The sequence below is a fragment of the Cetorhinus maximus genome, chromosome 8 (genome assembly GCF_964194155.1).
Source record: "Cetorhinus maximus chromosome 8, sCetMax3.hap1.1, whole genome shotgun sequence".
NCBI classification, from domain to species: domain Eukaryota; kingdom Metazoa; phylum Chordata; class Chondrichthyes; order Lamniformes; family Cetorhinidae; genus Cetorhinus; species Cetorhinus maximus.
In genome coordinates this window covers 107,635,462-107,661,839 of record NC_135886.1, presented here as the reverse complement: position 1 = coordinate 107,661,839, position 26,378 = coordinate 107,635,462, and the positions used below count along the sequence as shown (strand labels likewise).

The following is a 26,378-nucleotide window of genomic DNA, read 5'->3' as shown; positions in this document are numbered from 1 at the left end:
GTAATGCCAATATTAACATCTTTAATTATGTATAAAGATCGTAATACATCATTCTTTTCTTCAATCATTTGTCTTTCCTCTTCTCGCTTTCTTATTCTCTGCTTTTAATCTGATTTGAATTCTCTCAACGAACCACCTGGCTCCAGGTACATACATTGCAGACCAAGAGATACAGTACAACAGCAATAGCTTGTATTTAAATAGTGCCTTTACTGTAATGAAATGTGCCAAGATGTTTCACAGGAATGTTATAAAGTAAACTTTGACACCGAGTCACAGAAGACAGGACAGGGAGATGTCCAAAAACTTGGTCAAAGAGGAAGGTTTTAAAGACTGTCTTAAAGAAAGAAAATGAGATAGAGAGGCATAGAGGTTTAGGGAGGCAATTCTCGAGGTAAGGACTGATCCAGCTGAAGGCATAACTGCTGATGGTGGAGCAATTAAATATCTGATGCTCAAGAGGCAAGAATTATGTGTGTGACTGGAGATTACACAGATAGAAGGTGCAGCTGTGGAATTTAAAATCATGGAGTTTAAAATGGAAGTGTTATTTAACTGCCAGCCAATGTACATCAGCGAGGATATGGGTGATAACGAATAGGATTGAGGCAAGTAAGGACACAGGAACCTCAAGTATGTGGAGGGTAGAATGTAGGGGAGGCCAGCCAGGAGCTCATTGGAATAACTTAGTCTAGCGGTAATGAAGGCATAGATGAGGATTTCAGCAGTAGATGAGCTGAGAGGGGGTAGAGTGGGGTGATGTTATAAGTGGAAATAGCCTGAGCAAACAACAACTGAGTGCTAAAAGGGTGATAATTTAAAAATAGCGATGCAAATCTGTTTTAGCTATACTAAAAGTGTAATGAGTGTAGACATGTCAAAATTTAAGCTACAGGTTCATTCATTATTTTTATCACCCAAAGTGGAAGATTGTGACAAAAATTATGGAGATTTTCCCTAATTTTCTGCTGAGATAATTGTCCATATATTCCTGACCATTCTGATTGTTAAATTATTTTGAAATGTAGGTGAGAAATACCACTAGGAAGGGAGGGGATCCATGAAGAAAATGAGAGGGAAGTGGTGAAGAGGTTGCTCAGGGAGGGGGGATGGTGGAGAGGGAGTGACAAAAATGGAGAGATTTAAGGGGTGTGAGAAGAGCAACATTAGGGAAGGGGTTGAGGGTTGGAGAACGGCAACATTTAGGAAGGAAGTGGTGGAGGGTGCAGGGATATAAATCTTAGGAAGGGTGAGGTGAAGAGCAGAGGGAGAGCAATGTTTGGGAGGAGGTTGAGTGGAGGAGCATGTTTGGGAAGGGGTTGAGGGGAAGGGAATGTTTGGGAGGGGGGGTCAAGGATTCGGACCCTGCAGCCTTCAAACCACCCTGCACGTTGCAAAGGTTAAACAAAATAATGGGAATTCGGGCTCCCAGTTAATGGTTGGCTGTGACACTGATACCCCGCCCCTTTCAAAGACGTGTTTCTGTGCGCCAGAATGAATAGGTATTGTCGCAGGGATGACGTTTCATGTTTGTCTCCACGTCAGCGGGTTTGAAGATGGCGGAGGTGGAGAGTGGACCTAAACAGCCGCTGGTGAGTGAGTGAGCGATGGATGGACATAAACCTTTAGAGGAAGAGGCGCAGGATTCAAGCGGGTCTGGGGACTGATAGAGTGGAGGAAGCGGCGGTGAAGCTCTGGGCCCTCCACAGCTGGAAGGTACTGCCTGTTGCTGGGTTACAGGTTCACTGGTATCGGCTGTCCTTCTGATACCAGCCTCATGTGGAAGCCTTGTCGGTCAGCAACAGCAGAGCTGGACCTGAACTCTCCTATCCACATTTTCCAGCTGGAGCCATTGAATAGTGAGCAGGGACCCTGATTGACTTCCTTTAACTCCACACAATCAATTGCTGCAGAATCTGTCCTACTGTTGGATTTCAGGGGTATTCGATTGTGAAAAGTGTGTTTTGTTACCCCTGGGTGAGAATGGGACTAAAACCACAGATGCTGCTACAGAATGATACCAGGGCTAAAAGGGTTAAATTATGAGGAAGGGTTGCACGGACCAGGACTGATGAAAGTTAACCAACCAGAAACATTAACTCTGTTTCTCTCACCACAGGTACTGCCTGATCTGGGTATTTACTTATTTGTTCATAGGATGTGGGCATTGCTGGCAAGGCCAGCATTTATTGTCCATCCCCAATTGTCCTCAATAAGGTGGTGGTGTGCTGCCTCCTTAATCCACACTGTCCATGTGTTGTAAGAGCACCCACAGTGCTGTTAGGGAGGGAGTTCCAGGATTTTGTCCCAGTGTCAGTGAAAGAATAGCAATAAAGTTCCAAGTCAGGATGGTGTGTGGCTTGGAGGGGAGCTTGTAGTTGGTGGTGTTCCCATGCATCCTCTGCCCTTGTCCTTCTAGTTGGTAGAGGTTACAGGTCACATTTTTTCCCCAGCATTTTCTGTTTGTATTGCTTAGTTTTGTATTCCCTTTAATATAGAAGTTTAAGGTATAGTCTAATTGTAATATGATAATTAAAGGATTTGATGGGGTAGACAAACTATTTTCTCTGCTGGTAGAGCCCAGACAAGGGCCATAATCTTAAAATTAGTGCTAGGGAGTTGTCAGGAAGTACTTCCAGCAACATATAGTGGTAAACTGGTCCTCTCAAAAAGCTGCTAAGGTTAACTTATTTGAAAATTTCAAACTGAAATAATTTTTTGTTAGTAAAGGGTATTAAGGGTTATGGAACCGTGGCGGGCAAATGGAATTAAGATACAGATCAGCAATGATCCAGTTGAATAGGAGATCAGGATCAAGGGGCTGATTGGCCTCATCCTGTTCCTATTTCAAAAGTCCAGATGTACTGCAGCCAGTTGCAGTGCTTTACAGCAACCTAAGCTGAGATGAACACTACAGACAGAGCACAACCAGATCTGTTTGCCTCAGATGTTCTTTGGTTTAACTCATTGAGACACATGAATAGGCATTTAGTCTCTCCCAGTACTCTTCTAGCTTTAAGTGCCAAGCCAGTGTTTGCATTTTTCATCTTGGCAAGACTTTTTTAAACAAACTGTATTTTGGCAGAATATCGTATTTCATGGACGCAGCCCATTTTAATTGCACTTCAGAAATCAGTTGATATATGCTAATCCCTTCCTTTCACCTGCCCTTCCTCCCCCTATATCTTGTTGAAAACCAATATGTGACAGCTGTTTACTGGACATACCCACTATAATATGCCAGGGAATTATGAGGAACTGAACTTACATTTGTATTCCTAGGATCAAAGATGCTGCTATAATACAGAAATAATGTAGAAAATAGGTTTTAATTAAGAGACTCCACTGTTGTCCTGATGACTTAAGAGATGAGGTTTGCCTGAACTGTTCGCATCAGCAAGTTCTAGGTTTGTTAGCTGAGATCAGCTGAAACAGTGGTTCAGATATAACAATTGCCCTCTGACCTGGGTCAGGAAGGTAAAAACAGCAAAGACTCTTCCTTGATTGCTCTCCAGCTGGAAAGTTCTTGCATACAAGTATTAAATTATGACAGAAGAATCAAGTTTGGCTGTGATGTTCATCTACTTGATATAACCAGATAAAAGGTGTTTGTTCATGCTGCTGTATTTATCATTTTCGTAATGACATGGATTCTTCCCAATCCTGATGCATTTACATCTCTGTAACTGTAGCATTATTGGGTGGAGGGTGAAAGTGATAGGATGGAAATCTGTACTTTTAAAAAAATATTCATTCATGGAATGTAGGTGTCACCTGGCTAGGCCAGCATTTATTGCCCATCCCTAATTGCCTTTGAGAAGGTGGTGTTGAGTTGCCTTCTTGAACCACTGCAGTCCATGTGGTTCATTCCTTATAGACTTTCTAGTGATTGTGATACAACTGAATGGTTTGCTAGGCCATTTTAGAGGGTAGTTAAATTCAACCATGTTACTGTGGCTCTGGAGTCACATGTAGGCCAGACCAGGTAAGAGTGGCAGATTTCCTTCCCAAAAGGACATTAATGAGCCAGATGGGTTTTTTCTTTTATGACAATCGACAATGGAACCTGGGTCCCCAGAGCACCCTGGGTATCTGGATTACTAATCCAGTGACAATACCACTATGCCACCACCTCCTTTGGGAGTGATAATGAAGGAGAGATCACTTAATTGACCTAGAGCTCCTTTGATACCTTTTTTGAGGAAACACTTAAGTCAGATCTTGGATACAGATAAATTTAGCTCTCGATCATGGGGTATTTTCCAGCTGTCCTCTGATCAGCACCTTCCTCAGTTGAGGAACTGGAACTGCAGATGCAAAGCTACCTGCCACATTCGATGTTATTGTATACTTGCCTCTAGCACATTGCTTTTCAAACCTTTTGTGCTGTGCTCTTTCAACTTCTGAAACAAGTGTCATTTATCCAAAGGGAAATAAAGCTCTCATTGTTATACGGTTGAATTAAGATCAGATTAATTTTTTAAATCTAACTAGCTAGTCAAAAAATAGTGAAAAATACAAAAGTGATATAGAATATTGAATGCTGAAGCCTCAACCTGTGCTATGTGGTAAGACCAGATCAAGGGGAGTGAAAATTGGGTTGTGTATAATTGTTTAGAGAGGTATCATTGGAGAACTGAGAGCAGGTAACCTAATAGCTCCGAGGGTGACATTGTTTGAACTGGGGATTGTTTGGTGTCGGGGCAGAGTAGGAAAGGCTGAAAAATTTGGGTGAAAATAAATGATATACAGATGATCTAATATTTCTTGGTACTGTAGTTTTCAGACTTGGCTGATGTATCGATATCAAACGATGTCCCCGTGGAGGGACAAATCACAGTTCCAGTCAGTTCCCAGTCACAAGAGGATGACTACTCCACACTGGATGAACCTGTTAAGGAGACAATTGTAAGTATTGTTGAACATCACTCCCCTGCTGCCGCCCCCCACGATCTACGTTTTTCTGAGGATAGCAACTCCTGCTAGGATATTGTTTCGCTAAGTGCCCTCTTGTACCTTATGCATCAGCAGTGAATTGGCTGTAATGGTGGAAAACATAAATACTCACCCAGCATCCAAACACCCGCTTTTCTAGCATGGCTAATGAGAAGCAATCAGACACACACAGCCTATTTGGTTTTGTTTTTTTTCTCCATTCTGTCCCAGTGATGCTAAGGCCAGTTGTAGAGTTGCAATTACTATCCTTTAGAGATCAGTTAATTCAGCATAGACCAATTCCTTGACAGAAATCTTTGCATCCTCACTGGCTACGGGTGAGGTCCCAGAGGACTGGAGAATGGCCAATGTTGTTCCATTGTTTAAGAAAGGTAGCAGGGATAATCCAGGAATTTACAGGCTGGTGAGCCTTACGTCAGTGGTAAGGAAATTATTGGAGAAGATTCATCGTGACAGAATTTACTACCATTTGGAAGCAAATGGGTGTATTAGTGAGAGGCAGCATGGTTTTGTGAAGGGGAGGTCGTGTCTCACTAACTTGATCGAGTTTTTCGAGCAAGTGACAAAGATGATCGACGATGGAAAGGCAGTGGATGTTATATACATGGATTTCAGTAAGGCCTTTAACAAGGTCCCTCATGGCAGACTGGTACAGAAGATAAAATCGTACGGGATCAGAGGTGAGCTGGCAAGATGGATACAGAATTGGCTTGGTCATAGAAGACAGAGGGTAGCAGTGGAAGGGTGCTTTTCTGAATGGAGAGCTGTGACTAGTGGAGTTCCGCAGGGATCAGTGCTGGGACCTTTGCTGTTTGTAGTATACATAAATGATTTGGAGGAAAATGTAACTGGGTTAATTAGTAAGTTTGAAGACGACACTAAGGTTGGAAGAGTTGCAGATAGTGAAGAGGATTGTCAAAGGATACAACGGGATATAGATCGGTTGGAGACTTGGGCGGAGAAATGGCAGATGGAGTTTAATCCAGACAAATGCGAGGTAATGCATTTTGGAAGGTCTAATACAGGCAGGAATTATACAGTAAATGGCAGAACCCTTAAGTGCATGGACGGGCAGAGGGATCTGGGTATACAGGTCCACAGGTCACTGAAAGTGGCAACGCAGGTGGATAAGGTAGTCAGAAAGGCATATGGCATGCTTGCCTTCATTGGCAGGGGTATTGAGTATAAAAGCTGGGAAGTCATGATGCAGCTGTATAGAACCTTGGTTAGGCCACACTTGGAATATTGCGTGCAATTCTGGTCGCTGCATTACCAGAAGGTTATGGAGGCGTTGGAGAGGGCGCAGAGGAGGTTTACCAGGATGCTGCCTGGTCTGGAGGTTATTAGCTATGAGGAGAGATTGGAGAAACTTGGATTGTTCTCACTAGAGCGACGGAGATTGAGGGGCGACTTGATACAAGTTTACAAAATTATGAGTGGCATGGACAGAGTAGATAGTCAGAAGCTTTTTCCCAGGGTGGAAGAGTCAATTACTAGGGGACATAGATTTAAGGTGAGAGGAGAAAACTATAGAGGAGATGTGCAGGGCAAGTTTTTTATGCAGAGGGTAGTGAGTGTCTAGAATTCGCTGCAGAGGAGGTTGTGGAAGCAGGTACGATAATGGTGTTTAAGAGGCAGCTTGACAAATACATGAGTAGGATGGGAATAGAGGGATACGGACCCCGGAAGTGCAAAATGTTTTAGTTGACGGGCAATGTGATCGGCACAGGCTTGGAGGGCCGAAGGGCCTGTTCCTGTGCTGTACTTTTCTTTGTTCTTTGTTCAATAGTTGAAACTGGGACATTCCAGATCTGCACTAGTCATCCCATTTTGATTTTGTTAGCTGAGTAATTGAAGGAAAGCTTTCTGCACAAATTTTATCTGCAGTGCAGCTGTCATCTTATCTGGCTCGAAAGGTCTACCTGTGCTACTTTATAGTTGGTCCTTAGGCAATAGGTTATTTGTCCCTGATTTTCCAAATCAAAACTGCCTGCTTTCCTCCCTGTACCTCCTCATTGTAGAATAGCCTGAAGTCGGTGAGTTAGAGGACATCAAGTGCAGGAGTTCCTCAGGCTAGTATCCTAGGCTCAACCATCTTCAGCTACTTTGTTGATGACCTCCCTTCCATCGTAAGGTCAGAAATGGAGATATTCGCTGATGATTGCACAATATTCAGCGCCATTCATGACTCAACAGATACTGAAGCAGTCCATGTCCAAATGCAGCAAGACCTGGACAGTATTCTGGTTTGGGCTGACAAGTGGCAAGTAACATTCACGCCACACAAGTGCCAGGCAATGACCATCTCCAACAAGAGAGGATCTAACCATTGCTTCTTGACATTCATTGGCATTACCATTGCTGAATCCCACGCTATCAGCATTCTGGGGGGGGTTACCATTGACCAGAAACTGAACTGGACTAGTCATATAAATATTGTAGCTACAAGAGCGGGTCAGAGGCCGGGAATCCTGCAGTGAGTAACTTGCCTCTTGACAGAACACCCCCCCCTGCCAGCTGCCATGCCACCATACGCCACCGCCTCTCCATAAATCTCCTCATTAATGGATTAGCATTGGATTTAATGAATGTGTGTCAGTTCACAAACCTATTGACATCTGTCACAGCGAAACAAAATAAACATTTTTGACGTGAAGCAGGATGGAGCTCTTCTTCCAGCACAGAGGCAGTTAGGTGGTTTATCTGGAGTCTAACGGAAACATGGGAATGCTTTACAGGCTGATACCCAACTGAAGTGTTCTGATGTAATAGCAAGAACAATTATTGGTCTCAAACTGGTGTAATTTTTATTAAATTAATAAAATATATAGTTAATAGCATTGTTGTTATTTCATTAAGCTGTGAACAGAAGTAAGGTTGTATATCACCAGATCTGGTGTGAGTGAACAGCTTGGGAGGTTGATAGAGTAATGCTGGAGCCACTTAATTGATAAGACTAAAATTGTATGGCTTCCATTTTGTGGATGTTACCTGCCTTTCTTATAACCACCTGGGTATGTGGGAAGTACTGTTTCAAACATCTTACTGATATAAGATTGCTAGTTAGTTGGCACTGTTTTCCATATATTACAATAGTGACTCATTTCAAAAGTATTCGATTGGCTGTAAAGCACAATGATGTATGATGTGGTGATGAAAATCACTATATAAATGCAAGTCTTTAAGTCTAAGAAAATTTATTGTACAAAGCATTGAACAATCTTGTTATAAATCTAATTCTTCATAATTATCACCTGCAATGCTGGAAGTGCGTTGCAGGTCACTAATCATCGCAGCTAGATTTGTGCCCAACTTTTCCATTCATTCTATGCAATTGACACCTGGTAAATTCCAAGACTTTGTTTGATGCATTTATATTTAAAGTATTTCTTTCCCAGTGCTAACTATATCTGATCTAAGTGTATTGGTGTGATTCCAAATATCCCTTGATAACTAAGTGTCCTATTTTTCATTTGCTTTGTGTTTATCAGATGCGGGATCTGAAGGCTGTTGGGAAGAAATTTGTTCATGTTATGTATCCTAAAAAGAGCAGCAGCCTCCTTAGAGACTGTGAGTAAAATTGAATATAATTTCAACAACATGTTGGATAGAAAATATATTACAGGGAAGGGACCTCTCCTCGTACCTCTGAGGATAAATATAACGTCCAGTCACAGATAAAGTTTGATTCCTAATTTGAGCTGATTAAGATGATCTCTGCAAGATAATGGTAGGATTTAATCTTTGTGACCTTGGGTCAGTAGGGAGGGGAAATGGGGACAGAATCTATATGGTTTCCTCTAATTGTTTTTCAGTGACCCATGCTGGAAAATTTCTGTATGGATTTCAGTTAAGGACAATATTGGGCAAGTTACTAGAAAATGGCCAGTGTCAACACAATTATTGTTTTTGGGAGGGCTTAAACTTGTTGAAAAATGTCATGAAGATGTCTGTGTGGTACAGCTTGTTGATGATGGAGATAAAATATATATTCATCTCTGCAATATCTCTTGGAATGAGCACCTGGCTGTGATATTTTGGAGGAGAAGAATGCTTTGTGACAGTGGGAAACTTTCTGTTGGGTGGAGGGGTGGTGGTGCAGGAGGAAGAGGGGAGAGAGTTTGGGGAAAATAGTGAAAGTAAAGCCATATGGGTTGTTCTTGCACATTAGAAATGCTGCTTCAGAGACTGCCATTAAAGAGGCCTGGCTGCAGTAGTCTTGTAAACACGTGTGGAGCATAAACCTCAATAAGGGTTGTTGTTTGCTGTGTAAACTATGCAATTCTTTGACAGTGGTGTACATTGCTATGATATTGATATATGCAAAGCTGTGTCAAAACTTCAAATAAACACAGAAAATACTCAGCAGGTCAGGCAGCACCTATGGACAGAGTAACAGAGTTAATCTTTGGGGTAGTAACCTTTCATCAGAACACCGATGAAAGGTCATCAACCTGAAACATAACTATGTTTTTCTCTCCACAGATGCTGCCTGACCTGCTATCTCCAGCATTTTCTGTTTTTATTTCAGCGTTTGCAGTATTCTGTTTTTCAATATGTGTAAACTTAATTAAGTGCATCTGGATATGATCAAGTGTTGTTTGAAAATACTAAGGTGGTGGCTGGGGTCTCAAACTCTGCTGTTGAGCTTACTCAGCACAGTCTGGGCATGGAACATGGAACCTACATTATTTGCAAAATCCAGTAGCAAACCTGGCAATGTCCTCAAATCCGCAGAAATCAGCTCGGGTATTATCAGGTAAATATTTTGATTTATTATAGAAACTGTGTCCAGTTTGGTACAAGATTATGCGAATAATCCTTTTGTTTGTTTATTACAGGGGATCTATGGGGCCCTCTAGTACTCTGTGTTTTATTAGCAATGTAAGTAATAACCTGTTCAATTTACTATTGAGTGGCTAGAGGTTTTCTTCTAATTCATTGGTGTATGCAAACCCCCCCCCCCCAGCCACTCAATTTTCTCTTCACCCTTCTAAAGTAGCACAGGAAACCTTTAGGCCATTGGAACCTCACTTGGGTGACCGTTCCTCACATGTGAGCCTTGATGTTAACTCTTGGGAGGGGCTATTTCACTGTGGGTACACCACAGTCCAAACCAAACCCGTTCATTCTCAAAATTTTCTCACGTGTACTTTCCAGCAAGAACACTTGCTCTCAGGAGTAGAATTTTACCTGATAGTTTTAACTATATTAGCTGCTGTTCCCCTGTGAGTAGGAGAAATTGTTCTTGCTAAGATCAGGTAACTCAATACAGCTTGAGGGTGGAAATGATGAGTGTCAATGCTGAATGTCACTCAACATGTTACATTTGTTCCTGAAACAAAGGGGAGCTCAAAAGTAAACACTTTCAGAATGTTTCTTCCCGAACCGTCCATTACAGGAGCCACCCCCATGTGCATGTGCACTCACGTGCACTCTCTCTCTCTCTCTCGGGGAAGATCTGCATCATCTGTGGTCCTGTCCTTCCAGTTTGCGCTCTCGCGCACATGCGCGCTCTAGCACATGCTCAATGTGAACATACAAATTAGGAGCAGGAGTAGGCACTCAGCCCCTCCAGCCTGCTCTGCTAGTCAATAAGATCACGGCTGATCTGATTGTAACCTCAATTCTACATTACCGCCTACCCCCACTGACCTTTCACCCACCCCTGCTTATCAAAAACCTATCTAGCTCTGCCTTGAAAAATATTCAAAGACTCTGCTTCCACCGTCTTTTGAGGTAGTGTTCTAAAGCCCCTCAACCTTCTGAGAGGAAACTTTCTCCTCACCTGTCTTAAATGGGCAACTCCTTATTTTTAAACAGTGACCCCCCCCCCCGCCCCAGCCCTAGATTCTCCCACAAGAGGAAATATCCTTTCCACATTCACCCTTTCAAGACTCTTCAGGATCTTATATGTTTCAATCAAGTCGCCCCTGACTCTTCTAAACTGCAGCAGATACAAGCCTAACCTGTCCAACCTTTTCTCATAAGACAACCTGCTTATTCCATGTATTAGTCTAATAAACCTTCTCTGAACTGCTTCCAACACATTTACATCTTTCCTTAAATAAGTAGACCAATACTGTATGCAGTACCCCAGATGTGGTCTCATCAGTCGGCTGTATAACTGAAGCATAACTTCCCTACTTTTGTATTCAATTTCCCTCACAATAAACTATAACATTCTATTAGTTTTCCTAATTACTTGCTGTACCTGCATATTAACCCTTTGCAACTCATGCACTGGGACATTCAGATCCCTCTGCATCTCAGAGCTCTGCTTTTTTATTCTTCCTCCCACATATTCCATTTGCCAGAACCTTTGCCCACTCACTTAACATATCTATATCCCTTTGTAGCCTCCTTCACAACTTACTTTCCTACCTATCTTTGTATCATCAGCAAATTTAGCAACAATACATTTGCTCCATTCTTCCATGCCATTCATATAAATTATAAAAAGTTGAAATCCCAGCACTGATCCCTGTGGCACACCACTGGTTACATCTTGCTAACCGGAAAATGATCCATTTATGCCCACTCTGTTTCCTGTTAGCCAGTCAACCTTCTATCCATGCCAATATGTTACCTCCTAAACCATGAGCTTTTATTTTCTGCAGTGCCTTCTGGAAATGCTTCTGTCTCACACATGGTGTATTATCACACATGCTATATATATCTCTGGTCCGTGCAGTCTTTCCAGGGAAATGATTCCTTTCTCTATTCTGGTTTCCAATGATGTTGAGCTATCCCAACTCAAGTATCAGACCTTGTCAGCCATTAAAGACCAGTTGATTATTTGAAATGCCCCTGAGCCTTTGGGGCAGCAGGCTGCTTATGATGGCCTCCTGCTTTCATTGGCTTTTAGGTACGTTCATGGTTTGTTTTAAAAAATCTTTTGTTCCTATAGATGTGACTTGAAGGGTGTATTGAAGCTTGTTCTCTTTCACGCAGGATGTTACAGGGGAGCTCTGTTGACAATAAGCATGAAGGAGGCCCAGAGTTTGCTGAGGTGTTTGTCATCGTATGGTTTGGCGCAGTCATCATTACATTGAACTCCAAACTGCTTGGTGGCACGATGTGAGTTTTCTTTCCTGGTTTCTCTCATCCTCTCCTGAGGTGCTGCATCTTACTAAGGTACTGTTCCTTAGGCACCAGCAGCTCTCCAGTGCCTCATCCGAAGTAGTTGTTCTGTGTGAGCCTCAGAGATTGTTTTTTTCCCCCCTTATCTAGTTCAAAAGCACTGAGTGGGGGAACAGTACCATCCCTACTGTTAGCTTTAGCTAATTCAGTGCAGATTAGGGATTGAACCTTTTCTTTTCTTGCTTTATACAGCACAGCAACACACAATATGTTTACCTACTGAGCCACCTGGCAACAGCAGCAACCTACACAATAAAGTTAAATTGCATTTTATGCTAGAATGGGGAAAGTATAAAGCAACAGGAGCTATTTGGACAAATATTTCTTGCTATACACAGTAAATTGTTCAAAGTCTGCTGCTTTAATGACTTCTGTTCAGAACTTGAGTATTACTTAAAAAGAGCCTTTTTTGTCTTGCACTCATCAGGATAATTCATAAGAAAATGCCAATATCAGGGGAAGCAACAAATTTATACTGAATGAGAAGAGCGCTGATTCATTGGCAAGTGGACTCTGGTTGAGGCTGTGGCGAATGCACCAGTTGATGGTGACCTACAGTTAACTGCTAAGCATTGTTTGAAAGTTGAACCAGGTAGTTTGATTCTGATTGGTCAAGACATTATCCTGAGGAATGAGTCAGTGAATGGCTGTCACTTGATTTTCTTTAGCTGAAACAGGTGCAATGTATGTACATGTTCTTTCTGCCTGCAAAAAACAGGGTCTGGTGTATTAATATATGTAGCTTTTAATTCACACAAATGTGCCACACTGTGAGCCTGACTGACAATCTTAAATTGGTTGCCAGCGTAATTCTTAGCAGACTGAAGATTATTTAGCAAATGTTGTCCAATCGCAGAATCACATCTAATGTTGGATATTACTGAGTTTTGCAAGCACGGGCTGGTAGGGTACAGTCTGTACCTTGCCCGTTGCAAACAGTGGAAGGGACATGCTGTTTGATATGATCCACCAGTCTTTGGAACGTACAGCCTACATACCTAGCACCACACAATACACCGGGCCCTGTTCTTTGCAGACAGAAAGAACATGTACATACATTGCGTCTGTTTCAGCTAAACAAAATAAGTGACAGCCATTCGCTGGTTAATTCCTCAGGGCAATGCCTTGACCAATCAGAGTCAAGCTGCCTGGTTTAAATTTCAAACAATGCTTGGGAGTTAACTGTCAGCCACCATCAACTGGTGGATTCTCCATGGCACGCCTCTACTTAAGAGTCCACTTGCGAACTAATCAGCATACTCTTCTCATACAGTACAAATTTGTTGTTTCCCCAGACATTGACATTTTCTTGCGAATTGTCCTGATGAGTGCAAGAGGAAAAACTTTGACAAAAAAAGTTTTTTTCAGCAATACTCCACTTCTATTCTGATGTCTTGCCGTTTTAACAGGATGATGTTCAAAGGTTAAAAGCAAAATACTGCGGATGCTAGAAATCTGAAACAAAAACAGAAAATGGTGGTAAAACTCAGGTCTAACAGCATCTGTGGAGAGATAAACAGCGTTAACATTTCAAGTCTGTATTACTCATACGTAAGAGTCTCCGCAGATGCTGTTAGACCTGCTGAGTTTTTCCAGTGTTTTCTGTTTTTGTTTCTGATATTCAAAGGTTGTCTGACATGGTTTTGCAATGGGTTGGAATACTACCAAGCAATGACATGGAGTTAAGCCCATGATTGTTTTCACTGCAGCACCACTGAGTTCTCTTGCAGTTGTGTTGCTGTGGATTGTGCCTTGCAGAGGCATGTGCTTACCCAGAGGAAGAGTACAACATTGAAAGTTGCTGTTCTTGTGCTTCTGGATAATAGGGTTTACCACTCTGTTTGTGCAGGTCAAAATGAGTTTGCCTTGGCTACAGTTGGTATATGGCCCAGGAAACCAGTTTCTTTAAAGAAAATTGAAAAACAAATAAATTGATATAGGCGCCTTAGCCCTTAAGAAAAGATTTCTATTTACTTACTACCATCTACTACAGTCCTATTGCCAATAAAATCTTTATCCACTGTTCCGCTACATCTAGATTCTCATTCTCCAATGTTGTTCTTGCTAATCTTCCCTCCTTTACCCTCTACACTCTGCAATTTATCCAAAAGCCATATCTTGACAAGCTCATCTGCATTCACTCTATTGCCCAACATACTGAATTTTAAACCTTGCCTTCAAATCCCTGCACTCTTATTCCTCAAGCCTTGTATTCCAATCCACAGCTTTGCTCCCTTGATTTTTAACACCACCCTCACTCCCATCCCCTTTCCCTACCATTGGTGGAAATCTTCAGCAGTGTCAGCTGAACTATCTGTTATGCCATTCCTCAAGTTTTTTTTTCTACATGTGTCTCCATCTATTTCTCCCCCCACCACCCCCCCAACCTCCATAAAGCACCTCGGGATGTTTCCTGTGTTAAATGCATATTATTTTCTCCCTGTCTCTAATCTGGGGATGCTGAAGCTAATGTCAGTGATGCTACTCCTGTTTGAGACCAGCTAATTTGCTACAGAGTGTTCACACTGCTCTCCTGCACCCTTGCAGCCAGTTGAGCACAGGATTGGAAATTCCCTGACAGCAGGCTCGTAACCCTTCTCCCTCTGCTTGAATTGGGTAATCAGAGCAGGGTGGGGTTGGGGGTTCCTAGTGGAAGGAGCAGAGAAGAGGGACCTTTTCTCTATTAAAAGAAATACAACTGTTCTGTGGTGTCATCTTAAAGTTTGTGCTAATAAAGTGTGTGCACACAGTTCTCCTTTGACTTGTGCATCAGTTCATGGAGTTACTGTGATGCCAAGTAATAACCTGGCTCTGTGGTCACACATTTGCCCGAGTTAGCAGATTTTGGGTTTAACTTTCCCCTGTAGATCTGAGCACATAGTCTAGGCTACATAAGTGCAATAATGCAGTAATCCATATCAATTCTAGAGGTGCCATAATTTAGATGAGACTTTTTTTTCCCATTGGGTGTGGGTGCTGCTGGCCATTCCTAATTGGCCTTGAGAGCAGTTAAGAGTCAACCACATTGCTGTGGGCCTGGAGTCATATGTAGACCAGACCAGGTAAGGATGGCAGATTTCCTTCCCTAAGGGATGTTAGTGATCCAGATGGGTTTTATGACATTTTATGGCATGATTCCACATTTTTATTAATTGCTGCCATGCTGGAATTTGAACTTTTGTCCCCCGAGCATTACCCTGGGCTGCTGGATTACTAGTCGAGTGATATTACCGCAGCATCATCGTCACCCCTGCTAAACCAAGTTTCTGGTTGTTGGCTTGGACGGCCATAAAAGATCAGTGGTACTGTGAGGATAATGGGATTTTTCCGTGTTCTGTGCAACACTTCCCCTGTCAACAAGTATGGCTGAAAACAAATTATCTGGTCACTTCATTTGTTTATTGTGGGTCTTGCTATCTTAGTCGCTGTCTTTGCTTGTATAACAAGTGACTGTGCTTTAAAAGTAATCCATATCAATGCAATTCTTTTTTTCTATTTGTGCCACTTGTTATTGCTCCTTGTGTTCTTGGAACCAGTGGGATATGTTGTGTACAGTGCCACAATGTGGCTGAAAGCAGACACTACATCATGCATCTTCCGTATATCCTGCTCTCCCATTGTCCACTATTGGTGCCAGAGCCTTCAGCTACCTCAGCTGTACTCTCTGGATCTTTCTCCCTAAACTCTCTCTTCTGTCCCTTTACTTATCTCTCCACCTATAAAATACTGGCAAAAACTATCTTTTCAAACATGCTGTCAGCCAGTTCTCTTCACTTACCTATCAAAGCAATATCCCTTTATAGCTAAGAGAAAAAATCTTGTATCCCTGTTACCGTCAAAGTGTTTGGGTATTTTCTATATTAAATACTGTATTTATTTGTTGGATAATAATTAGGAGCAGGAACCTTGGCTATTTTTTTCCCCTTCTTTCTCAGTATCCTAACTCTGGTATGCTGATTGTAACATCATTTATGTTGTCCTGGCTAATACCATCTAACTTGTACAGAGTGGGAAATTAAACCTGGGGCCTTCCTGTTGTGTATGGCTCAACTCCGCATTGGAAAATGAGCTAAATCAGCTGACTCATTGGGGAACCTCACTATCTTGAGATAAATCCAAAAATAATGTCAAACTCTTCAATGGCAGGATGAAAAACTGAGCCACATCGATTGTGATAAGGTCTACTCTTCTGACTTAAGGATGGTTCCAGGTTGGTATGTGGAGAAGGAGGAAATAGAGGAAAAATGCAAAGTGGGCACAGAAAAGATTGAAAGTGACTGTACTGATTTATTTCTTTATGTATTTCTCTTTGCTTCCCAGCTCCTTCTTTCAGAGCCTGTGTGTGCTGGGTTATTGCATATTGCCACTCACTGTAGCTATGATCGTCTGCTCACTTCTCCGGCTGGCTCCACACCCCACGTCAGAAATCCCATTGGCAGTGGTTATAATTCGCTTCATTATTGTGCTGGCTGCATTTGGCTGGTCAACATTTGGTAAGTAATAGACTGCTTTTCTTTAAATAGTTGAACGGTAATTAAAACGGTGCAGTAAATTAGCAGGCATACTCAGTGCTATCTCGTTGAGGGTGGTGCAATGGGTTGGAGGTTACACAAACTGCACCACAGGGTATTGGAAGCAAATTTGATTCCCTTTTCTTTAACCGAACGCTACTTTTCCAGGTTCCCTAGCTCAGTTCTGTTATCTTGGAAAAGAGGTAGTGAGTAAAATGAGAAAAAAAAACAATCTGGACTAACATTTTTGTATTAGGACCAATTTTCTTACTATTGAGACTAGCACTTAAACACTGATTCATAGTGCGCAACATTTTGAACAGACGTTGGAAATTAAAACCGCTGAAATAAATTTTTAGTGCCATTCATGCTGTAGCTTAGTGAGGTGTGAGAAGGAAAATAACAATTATGAAATTCCCCAGATGGATTAGCAAATTATTCCAGAAAAAATTAATTTAAAAATATGAAAAGTATTGACATTATTTGGACTAAAAGTGTAATTTGAGATGTAAAATATATTACAATTCAAGTGCTTCTTCTAAAGACTATAAAATAAGATTAAAACTTGAGGCAAGCTAAAATTGAAGTTATTTCTGCCTCCAAAATGACACTGCAGCATAGGCTGGGCCATCTCATGAGGTGGTGGTGGGGGTAGTGTGCAGGTGGAGGTGGTGGAATTAGCTGGGCTTCCCAGAATCTTGTGCTTTCTGGCAGCCTGGTAAGAATGTGAACCTAGTTGCTTCTGATGCTTGATGTATATGATCTGGAGTTAGTGAGTGAAAGAAAAGGAAACTTTTTTCTACTAAAAGAAATACAGCTGTTACTTGATGTTATTGCCATGGAGCCTATGTTAATTTTAAAGTTCTGTTCTGCTGTGTCTTGTACTTGTCAAGGACAGGATTTGTTTCCTTTTGTTCCCTCTTGAGATGAGAGTGATATCAACCCACAAAAGAAGTCTGGTGACCTTTGCACAGCCATCTTTTGCAACCCTTTGTGTCCAGTTTCAAAATATTAGTTCTGAAGTTCAGAATATGCCAGGGCATTACATGCCTCTACTGCAAGAAAAATAAAATGAATCTTGATATTTCTTTCTCTTTTGCTTCATGTGGAAGCAAAGTAACGTCCACATTCACTCCACATATTTCGGACACCAATGCAAGAACCTGGTACTGATACAGTTTCTCTGTCAGCCACATCCCCCTTTTCTTAAAATCCCCGGTTTTGAACTTGACCCTGTGATGGTTTAGTGGATGGTTCTGTGTTGACGCACTTGTGCTTCCCTTGTGGCTTTCACAAATGCGGTTTGTTTCAGAGTGTATTGTCTTGCCTGTTTCTGTTACCTTGGGAATGGGTCTGCCTCCAAACTTTCCCATGTTATTGGGACATTGCTGCCCACAGGTGGTTGGCCAGCTTCTGCTGCACTGCCCTTGGTACTTTGAGTGGGTAAGGTGTCTCTCTCATTGTCTGTTTGCTGGTTTGGGAACTTTCTCTGTTCCTAATTGAATCTGGGAAGAAGGTGTCTGCTAACCAGATCTCTGGTTCAGCCCCTACTTTTTAAATTCTACAGGCCTTGCCTGAGCCCCTTTTGAGCTCTACTGGTGTGGTTTTGGCCTCTAATTTTTATGGAATCTATCCTGACCTTTTTTTCATTGGTCGGCCCTTCCTTGGCCTCTGGAAAGTCCTCTGGCTTTTCTTCTATTTCCCTGATCCTTATTGGCTCTATCACGCCCTGTAGGATGTTAGAGACTTCCCCAGCTTCCTGCAGCTGAGCAGAATTTTGCTGGTTCCTTTCTGTTTCCCCAGTCCCTGTGGACTGATTTTTGACCCTCTGGGCACAGTACCTGGTATCCCACCAAGTATTTCCCAACAATGGGTCCACTCTTTGTATAGGCACAACTGCCATTGCACCTGTGACGCACTTATTCTGTAGGTGAATTTTTACTACAGGAACCTTTAAACATGTGCCAGTAAACCCTTTTTACTAGCACTGCAGTGTTTGTCCTGATTTTGGATGGCATCTCGGCAACCTATGCTACACGGAATGTTTGAAAATACCCTGTTTCTCTAAAAACAAACATTATTTCTGTTCTTGGAGCTTGTGATACAAAATTAGTTATTGTCCTTTTGTGCAAGAAGCCTTGGTAAGTATTCTGTCCTACCCCTGCTCCTTTTGAGTCTGGGCTCAACCTTTTAGTCTTTGGACACTGTTCTGATTGCAGCTCCCCCTTGTTGGTCTTTGTGGTGAAAGAACAGTTTTCTTTGTGCCCAGGTTTTCTGCACTGGAAGCAGGCAGGGTGGGTTCTGGCTGGTTTACTTTCTGGTTCTTTCTTTTCAAAGTTGGGGATTAATTTGCCCTGTATTCTCTACTCTCCTTATCTCTTGAATCTATCTTTTTTGCATCTACCTCCTCCTTAACATCCCCTTGCTGGTAGGCCTTAATAGATCCAAATTTGTTTTGGTTTGAGATTTATGGGTTAATTCATAGGCATCAGCCATGATAACTACATTTCTGACTTTGGAAATTCTTTGTTACTCTGAGAGTTTTAAGGTTGTATGTAAAATGGTTTATGCACTCCTGAATGCAGTACTTATTTTTCTAAACTCTTTGTAGGTATGGTCACTTTAGGTTTCGGACCCACCAGTCAAATGCTAGCTGTTTTATTCTCTCGTTTAGACTTTTTATGGGAGTTCTGGTATTATTGGTGGTATTCCTCTGGTATGAGTTCATAAGCACTGAGAATGGCAGCCTTTGGCTGTTCATAACTGGCAGAAATTTCAGTAGGGAGCATGGTATAAATTTCACAGGAGTTTCCTACTGGCTGACCTTGTATTAGGAGTGCCCAAGACTCTGCTGGCCATTTTTAACTGAGCTGCCAGCTTCTCAAAGGCTGTGAAGAAAGTTTCCTCATCTACATTCTCGTCAAACTTGGGGACAAATCGGGAATGCTTTAGGAAATTGAAGGTTTTCTTTGGGCTAGCGGTATTCAAATTACCAGTGCGTGTCCCCCTCCCCCGCCCCAAATAGGTAGAGTCAAATTCTTCCTAGCTGCCTAACTTTGACTTAGTTCCCTATCCTTCTGTGCCTGTAACTCTTTCTCTTTCTAGCCAGACCTGTGGTTCAGCTGGAAATGTTGCTCCTGTCCTTGTGGCTGGCCTTCGAACTCTAGCCTCCACTCTCTTCTAGGTGAATTTTGGTTAAGGCAATCTGGTCTGTTTCAGGTTCTATATCATTTACCTTTTCTGAATCTTGAGTGAAGCCAAGATGCTGAGCCGGCATCTTTAGTACTTTGGGCTTCCATGCTTTATGACTTATATTAAGTTTTACTTGCTTAGTTATGGCTTGTAGCTGTTTTGTGTTTAAGGATGCTAATTTTGGCCAAGTTAAGTCTTCCTCTTGCAAAAAATGGTTTTACATTGCAAGTAGCCATCTTTTTATTGTTAGTATTCCCAAAGCTTACTGCTATGATCCATTTTGATTTTGTTTCAACAATTTTAGCTATGTTACCTTTACCCTTCTACTTCCAATATTTTTTAAAGCCAGATTTAGCTAATTTGCAATGGATTTTACCCAGATTGCAGTCCCCAATTCTGTCATAGGCAGAATTGACGTGTTTCCTTTTGTTCCCTCTTGAGACAGGGGAGTGGTTTCAGTCCACAGAAGAAGTCAGTTTGCCCATGCACGGCCATCTTTTGCAGCCTTTTATGTTCAGTTTTAAAATATAAAATTTAGTTTGAAGTTCAAAATATACTGGGGCATAATATGCTGTAGCAATTCAATGAAAGAGATATGTGATTGGCTTTGATCAGTTTTATTTTGATGTGCCTAATGTTCTTGTAGTACTTGATTTGATGCACTTGATGACACTGTGCTGGATATATTGTATTGTGTTTGGCGCCACCACATGGCTGCAAACAGTGCTGCTGCATTTTTTTGGTCAGCCATGTGTCTACATGCTTGGAAAACCATTGCCATGTTTCAGTTTCCAATCCAAGCTGCTGTGAATTTATACTCACTTGTTAGATTTCAGTTTGTCCTTTGTGCACCCTCCTACCCCTCAGGACACATCCTGCTTACCCAGCACAATACAAAAGAACTTTTAGGTACAGGTTTGGTGAGTCAAGACGAGGAAAACCCAAATGGCATGGGGTAGTTCTGTACTTTAATCAGCTAAAGCTGTACAACTTAGTGTGCAAAAACAGCTCCAATCACATTACAATGGTGTTCTGAGATTAATGTGCATTTATTCACTCTTCAGCATTTTACACGTCCATCACACCATATTCCCTTATACTTGTACAGCTTGATAGGAATGCTCTCACTTTATTCCTTTGTTACTTACTTGGTCACAGCCAAACCAGATTGTGTGGACCTGCCTGGTTGATGTAAATTACCAAGTCCATCACAGAAGGCTGACCAAATTTCTAGGTTCCAAGCTTCTACTGCCAGATGTATCATCTTGGAACTACATTGAGCCATAATGGATCTGCTTGGTTCCTATTTCACTAAAAATGTCTCTATTATTCAGGACCATAGCAATTATGCTGCATCTGAAGAGTATTTTGATGAAAAGGAAGAAAAAAAGTTTTTATTTAAAACAGTTTAGGATTTCCATAGTGAGTAATGACACTACCCCATGTGGCATTGAACCCTAAGACCAGGAAAGTAGCTGAATCGATCTAAATTATGTTCTAACTCAGCTGGGGTGGCTGTAGAGGTGCAAAAATTAGCACCATTGACTCCTACAGATCACTATCCAGTGACTGCTGGAAGGTTTGTATGCACACATGGTAATGATGAGACCTGACTCTGCTGTGGTGTTCTTCATAGTTCAGTCTTCTCTCACAAACTATATGTATAGGCTTACACATGAGTGTCAATTTAGTAAGATATAGGAGGGTTGCTGTGCTCGTGGTGCAGGAGTTTCACCACTCATTGGAGGACCAGTAATGGGTGAAAATCAGATAGAAAATTAGAAGAAAAAAATGAAATAAGGAATGAAAATCTAAAAATTGATTTGAAGGAAGAAAAGCATCACTAGGCTACATAAATATTAGCTGAAAAATCAGAAGCTCGCTCGTCACCTCCTAGATAGAGACAGCCTTAGGCACCTCCCAGTGTCCAGTTTTAGAGCTGCATTGGTAGAGGCCTGGGATCAGATGCTTATCTTTCTCAGCCAGAATGTCTTGTAAAGGGGCTTGTGGGTCAATGACCACACACAATTGGAGAAAATCTTGTTTCTTTAAGATGTATGTTATCATTTATTCTTCTTTCTCTCTCTCAGCTTCAACAGCATTTCTGGCTGACAGCCAGCCACCCAATCGCAAGGCCCTTGCTGTTTACCCGATATTCCTCTTCTACTTTGTGATTAGTTGGATGATCATCTCCAACGCATCTGCATGAGGGGCATTTAGCCGGAAAATGAAGACGATAAAACCCGAGTGATTGAAAATCGTTTTCATGTGCTTTTGGAGACTGTTTACTCAGAGGCACACCATTATAACAGCAATGGTGAAGATCAAGAAACATTGATATTTAGTTTGTATATTATTGAATGTACAGTGATTCTTATAACTGCAAAATAGGTTTATAATTGAGGTCTTGCAGACTTTGAGGGGGAATATTAATTGAAGCTGTGAGTTGCATTTGTAACATAGTAACAGACTTAGAGCAAAATTATTTTATTTCATTTCTTTTGTATGTGTATTAGATTATTTTTTCAGCTATGATCAAAATCTGCCTGCATTTGATTCATAAACATTGGACTTATTGTGTCAATTGAGGGACATATTTAGAAAAGTTGGACTGAATTTTCCGTAACAGCTCATTTCAAAGTCTCCCCTATGCGCTACTCAATGTAATGCTAAATTTAAAGATCAGTAAGCTCCTAGTTTCAATCCTGCTCTGTGCTGAGTTAGCTAGGACAGTAGCTGACATTTCTTTTGGCCTTACTGCAATGGATAAGGTGAGGGGAAAATCAGTCAGGATCTCTGGTTCTGATCATTGTCCAGTGACCTCTGTGATCCACTGTGCTGTGTAAATGTCAGGTGAGACAGATTAAGCTTGACTGGTTGGTTAGCCTGTTGATTTTTCACTGCCTAACCATACACTTGAATGGTGATATGAATGGACTCTATTGAAGACATGATACCTTCCAGAGATAAGTAAATTGGGCATGAGGTGTTTGTTTGCATGGTACTACAGTCCTGGGAGTGTTGGGAGCCTGGATTGACATAGTGTTAAGGCTGCATTTACTCTAAGCACTGAACCAGGTTAGGTGCTGATAATTGGAATGGAGGTGCCAACAATACTAATGGAAATCTGGAAATTGAATGTCCTTTCCTTGTGTGTGGTATTTAGAAACATAATTTTTGACATAAAACTTCTCATGCCTCTCAAGAATTGGTAAAGGGTCTTGCTCAATGAGAATACGTTTGATTAGTATGTCAGTCAGGGGTATGATTCAAACTTATGACAACGTATTGCCTTTCCTTCAAATGTTAACTTGAGACGCCCCAGCATTATATAGCTAGAGCCCCCACGCTCTACTGGCTCAATAGTACCATTTGGTTGGCAAGTTTGAAGTCATGAAGGATTGAATGTTTCCTAGGTCTGAAAGCCTTCTCTATCTGGTTCCTGTAATCCTCCAACATGAAATGAATTTCAGGAGACCTGGTTCAGTTCTTTGTGGCCATGAGGCTAAAGCACAAAACTGACCTATGTTTGAAGTTGGCAGCCTCTATCACAGAGGCTCTGGGAATGGGTAAAATGTCATACTAATACATAGCTCTTCTGCCATGGAGGAGAGTAAATCTGGGAGATGCTAACACTTGAAATGGAGAATGCTTCACTTCTTGTATTAACATACTTGCAAATTTTATGCTCCTCATATATCTATCCCATTACTTATTGACCTAGGGCATAGGCATCTGTGTTTCAAAGCATACACTACATCTTTGTGTACACATTTGTTAACTTTGTTTTTTCTGCGCATTATAAACACCAGGAAGCAAGTTCTAGTCACTGAGTGATGCCAGAGTGATTTTGAATAGGGAAGCCACATACACTAATAACAGGGCTGTTGAAACTTTGGGCTTTATAGCAGTCACTCTATAGAAAGGTGGGACCTATGCATGCAGCCACAAGGGACAGATACGGAATATGGAAAGACAGTATAATATATAATTCAAAAGGGTACATAAGCACCTTTGTGTTAATTACACAACCTTTAAGGTGGCATGATAAGGTGGTTTAAAAAGTATATGAGTTTATAAGTTGATGAATAGAATAAAAAAGCGCAGAGATCATGCTAAAACTTTATAAATCACTGGTTAAGCCTCACCTCAGCTGGAATCCTGTCAGCAATTCTGACCAACACATTTCAGGAAAGATGTAAAGGCCTTAGGATACAGAGGAGGCTTACTCAGGCTGAGGGACTAGTTATGAGGAAAGGTGAGCAAAGTTAGGACTGTTCTAGAAACAGAACATTAAGAGGTGACCTTATACTGACTGGAGGTTTTGATAGAGTAGGTATCCTATTCTGTCCAGTAAGAGGGTTAATAACCTGAGTCATATATTTAAAATCATTGGTAAATTATGTAGAGGAGAGACGAAACATTTTTTTCAGTGAGCTGTTGGGATCTGGAATGCTTTACCTGAAAAGGTGATAGAAGCAGATTCCCTAAATTTTAAAAGGGAGTTGAATAGGCAGCTCAGGATGAAGAACTTATAGGGTTACAGACAAAAATAGGGATGTGGGACTAAACATGACTGCTCTTTTTTGAAGAGGCAGCACAGGCAATTTATGCCAAATGACCATCTTCTGTGTTGTAATTGCTTCTTAGTATTGTACTGCTCATCAGGCAACTATGCCCTCCTTCACCACCATGCCCAAATTTATTCTACAAGGATGCAGCCTTGAAATGTATTTGTCTGGGGTGTAATGCATAAACTGATTCAGTATTTATTCTGGTTAATCATTCTTTGACCCTGAAGCAGGCAAAGTGTTCTTTGAATGTAGATGCACCACAGATTTGAGTGGAGATGTTGCTAGTCTTTTCACTTGGAAAAAGGTCTCTTTTTGGTGCTTGGCTGCTGCCTTGGACCTGTATTTATAGTTCATCCATATAGAAGAAGGGGGAACTCTATATTCTCTGAAAACTGTTTGCAGACACAAAGATAAGTTAATTGAGTGTACCCTAAAGAGATAGGAATTTAGAAATTGGAATGGGCAATTCAGCCCCTCGATCGTACTCCACCATTCAATTGATCATGGCCAATCTGTACCTCAACTTCATTCGTTCGACAGTATTTCAAATTGCTGAGCACCCTTACCTAACAAAAATCTGTTGATCTCACTTTTGAAGATTTCAGGACCTTTTAGGGAGAGAGTTTGGGATTTCCAGTACCCTTTGTATGAAAAAGTGTTTCCTGATTTCACTCCTAAATGGCCTGGCTCTAAATTTAAGGTTATGCTGCTTGTTCTGGATTCTCCCACCAGAGGAAATAGTTTTTACTATTTCAACTATGTCAAATCTTTTTCATAAACACCTCCAATAGATTACTCCTCAACCATCTAAACCAATGAGCATACATGCTAAATTTATGCAACTTATCTTCATAAAGTAACCCTTTAAGCCCTATTGTAATTCTCCCATGGTTTTGCCCAGTCACTTAATCTGTCTGCTCCTTGACGTTCCAGCAGCTATATAACCACAGTGATGTAAAAGGCTCATAACTAACATGAAATAGTTAATGAAACAATTATGTACTTGATGCTGCGGAGGATTACCCACCCTTCAACTCTGTAGGTTTGATGATTTTTCACTCATATAGCCATAGTACAATGGGAAGCGCAAAGCAGTGTCCAGGTGACTTCCTATCAGCAGAAATGTTGGGGAAAGGAAAAAACTGTAGGCTACTGTCATACATCTCTTCATGGCCTCGTCATAAAACAGCTTGACAAGTAGCAAATTTCCTGCCTTTAAATACAAGGTTTATGGTTAGGCAAAACCAGTTTGGAGGGGGAAGGAGAATCAGGCTTGTACTACAGAGTTTGAGGTGAGGTGCATCCCATATCTGAGCTCATTAACCTGAGATAATCCCTCACTTTAACAATAGATAGGAAGTGGTTTTGCCTGGAGTTCAATAAAATATAATGGGTATGTGAAATATTTGTACTGTGGCCACTGCACTCCAAAGAGCCAGGTAGATTTCATCCCTCAAAACATTGGGTTACATCTAGAGGGAGCTGTTTGAAACAACATTTGTGGATGTGCTGATGGATAAATGCCTGTTATTGATACTGAGGATAATTTTAAAGTGATGATTTACAAGTATCACACAAACAGTCCTTAAACTATCAGATTAAATGTAAATTTCCATCCCCCATGCAGTCCTTACAGCATGTTGGCAGTAATATAGTTGGTGACAACACTGGCAAATGCCACACTGAGGATATGGTTAGTAAAGTAGCTGAGTAGCACAGTGTGGAGTGAAGGGAGGGGTCAGTTTCAATTCCTGTATACATTAAATAAATTTTCTTCTGCATTTTCTAGGGGTATGGTTGAATCAGTAAGAGTATAAGCTATGCGCCAGAAGGGATTGGTATCTCTGGTAACTGCAGGGAGTATTTTCAAATTTCTAAAGCCTTAATGTGAAATTTTTATTGTAAATACTTGCATATTGTGTGTTTATAGATTTACTACTCCAGGATGGAATTATTTTTCTGTCCCCCTTGTTCTGCTTTTGCTGTAAATGTATGCTCTTAA

General features: G+C 41.3%; 1 protein-coding gene across 1 annotated transcript; it reads left to right on the top strand.

Moving 5' to 3' along the window:
- The first annotated feature begins 1,507 nt into the window (after window positions 1-1,507).
- Window positions 1,508-26,378, top strand: yipf6 (Yip1 domain family, member 6). The gene is made up of 7 exons (XM_078547371.1): window positions 1,508-1,592; window positions 4,780-4,908; window positions 8,448-8,526; window positions 9,798-9,840; window positions 11,911-12,036; window positions 16,420-16,592; window positions 21,893-26,378. Exons 1-7 carry the CDS (start codon window positions 1,527-1,529, stop codon window positions 22,009-22,011), a joined length of 735 nt encoding a protein of 244 aa, XP_078403497.1. The 5' UTR covers window positions 1,508-1,526; the 3' UTR covers window positions 22,012-26,378.

Bases quoted from the DNA above. Each gene is read 5' to 3' on its own strand.
- yipf6 (XM_078547371.1), top strand. From the start codon at position 1,527: ATGTTTGTCTCCACGTCAGCGGGTTTGAAGATGGCGGAGGTGGAGAGT. The intron at 8,527-9,797 runs GTGAGTAAAATT...TGTTTATTACAG, and splicing joins CAGCAGCCTCCTTAGAGACT to GGGATCTATGGGGCCCTCTA. The intron at 9,841-11,910 runs GTAAGTAATAAC...TCTTTCACGCAG, and splicing joins CTCTGTGTTTTATTAGCAAT to GATGTTACAGGGGAGCTCTG.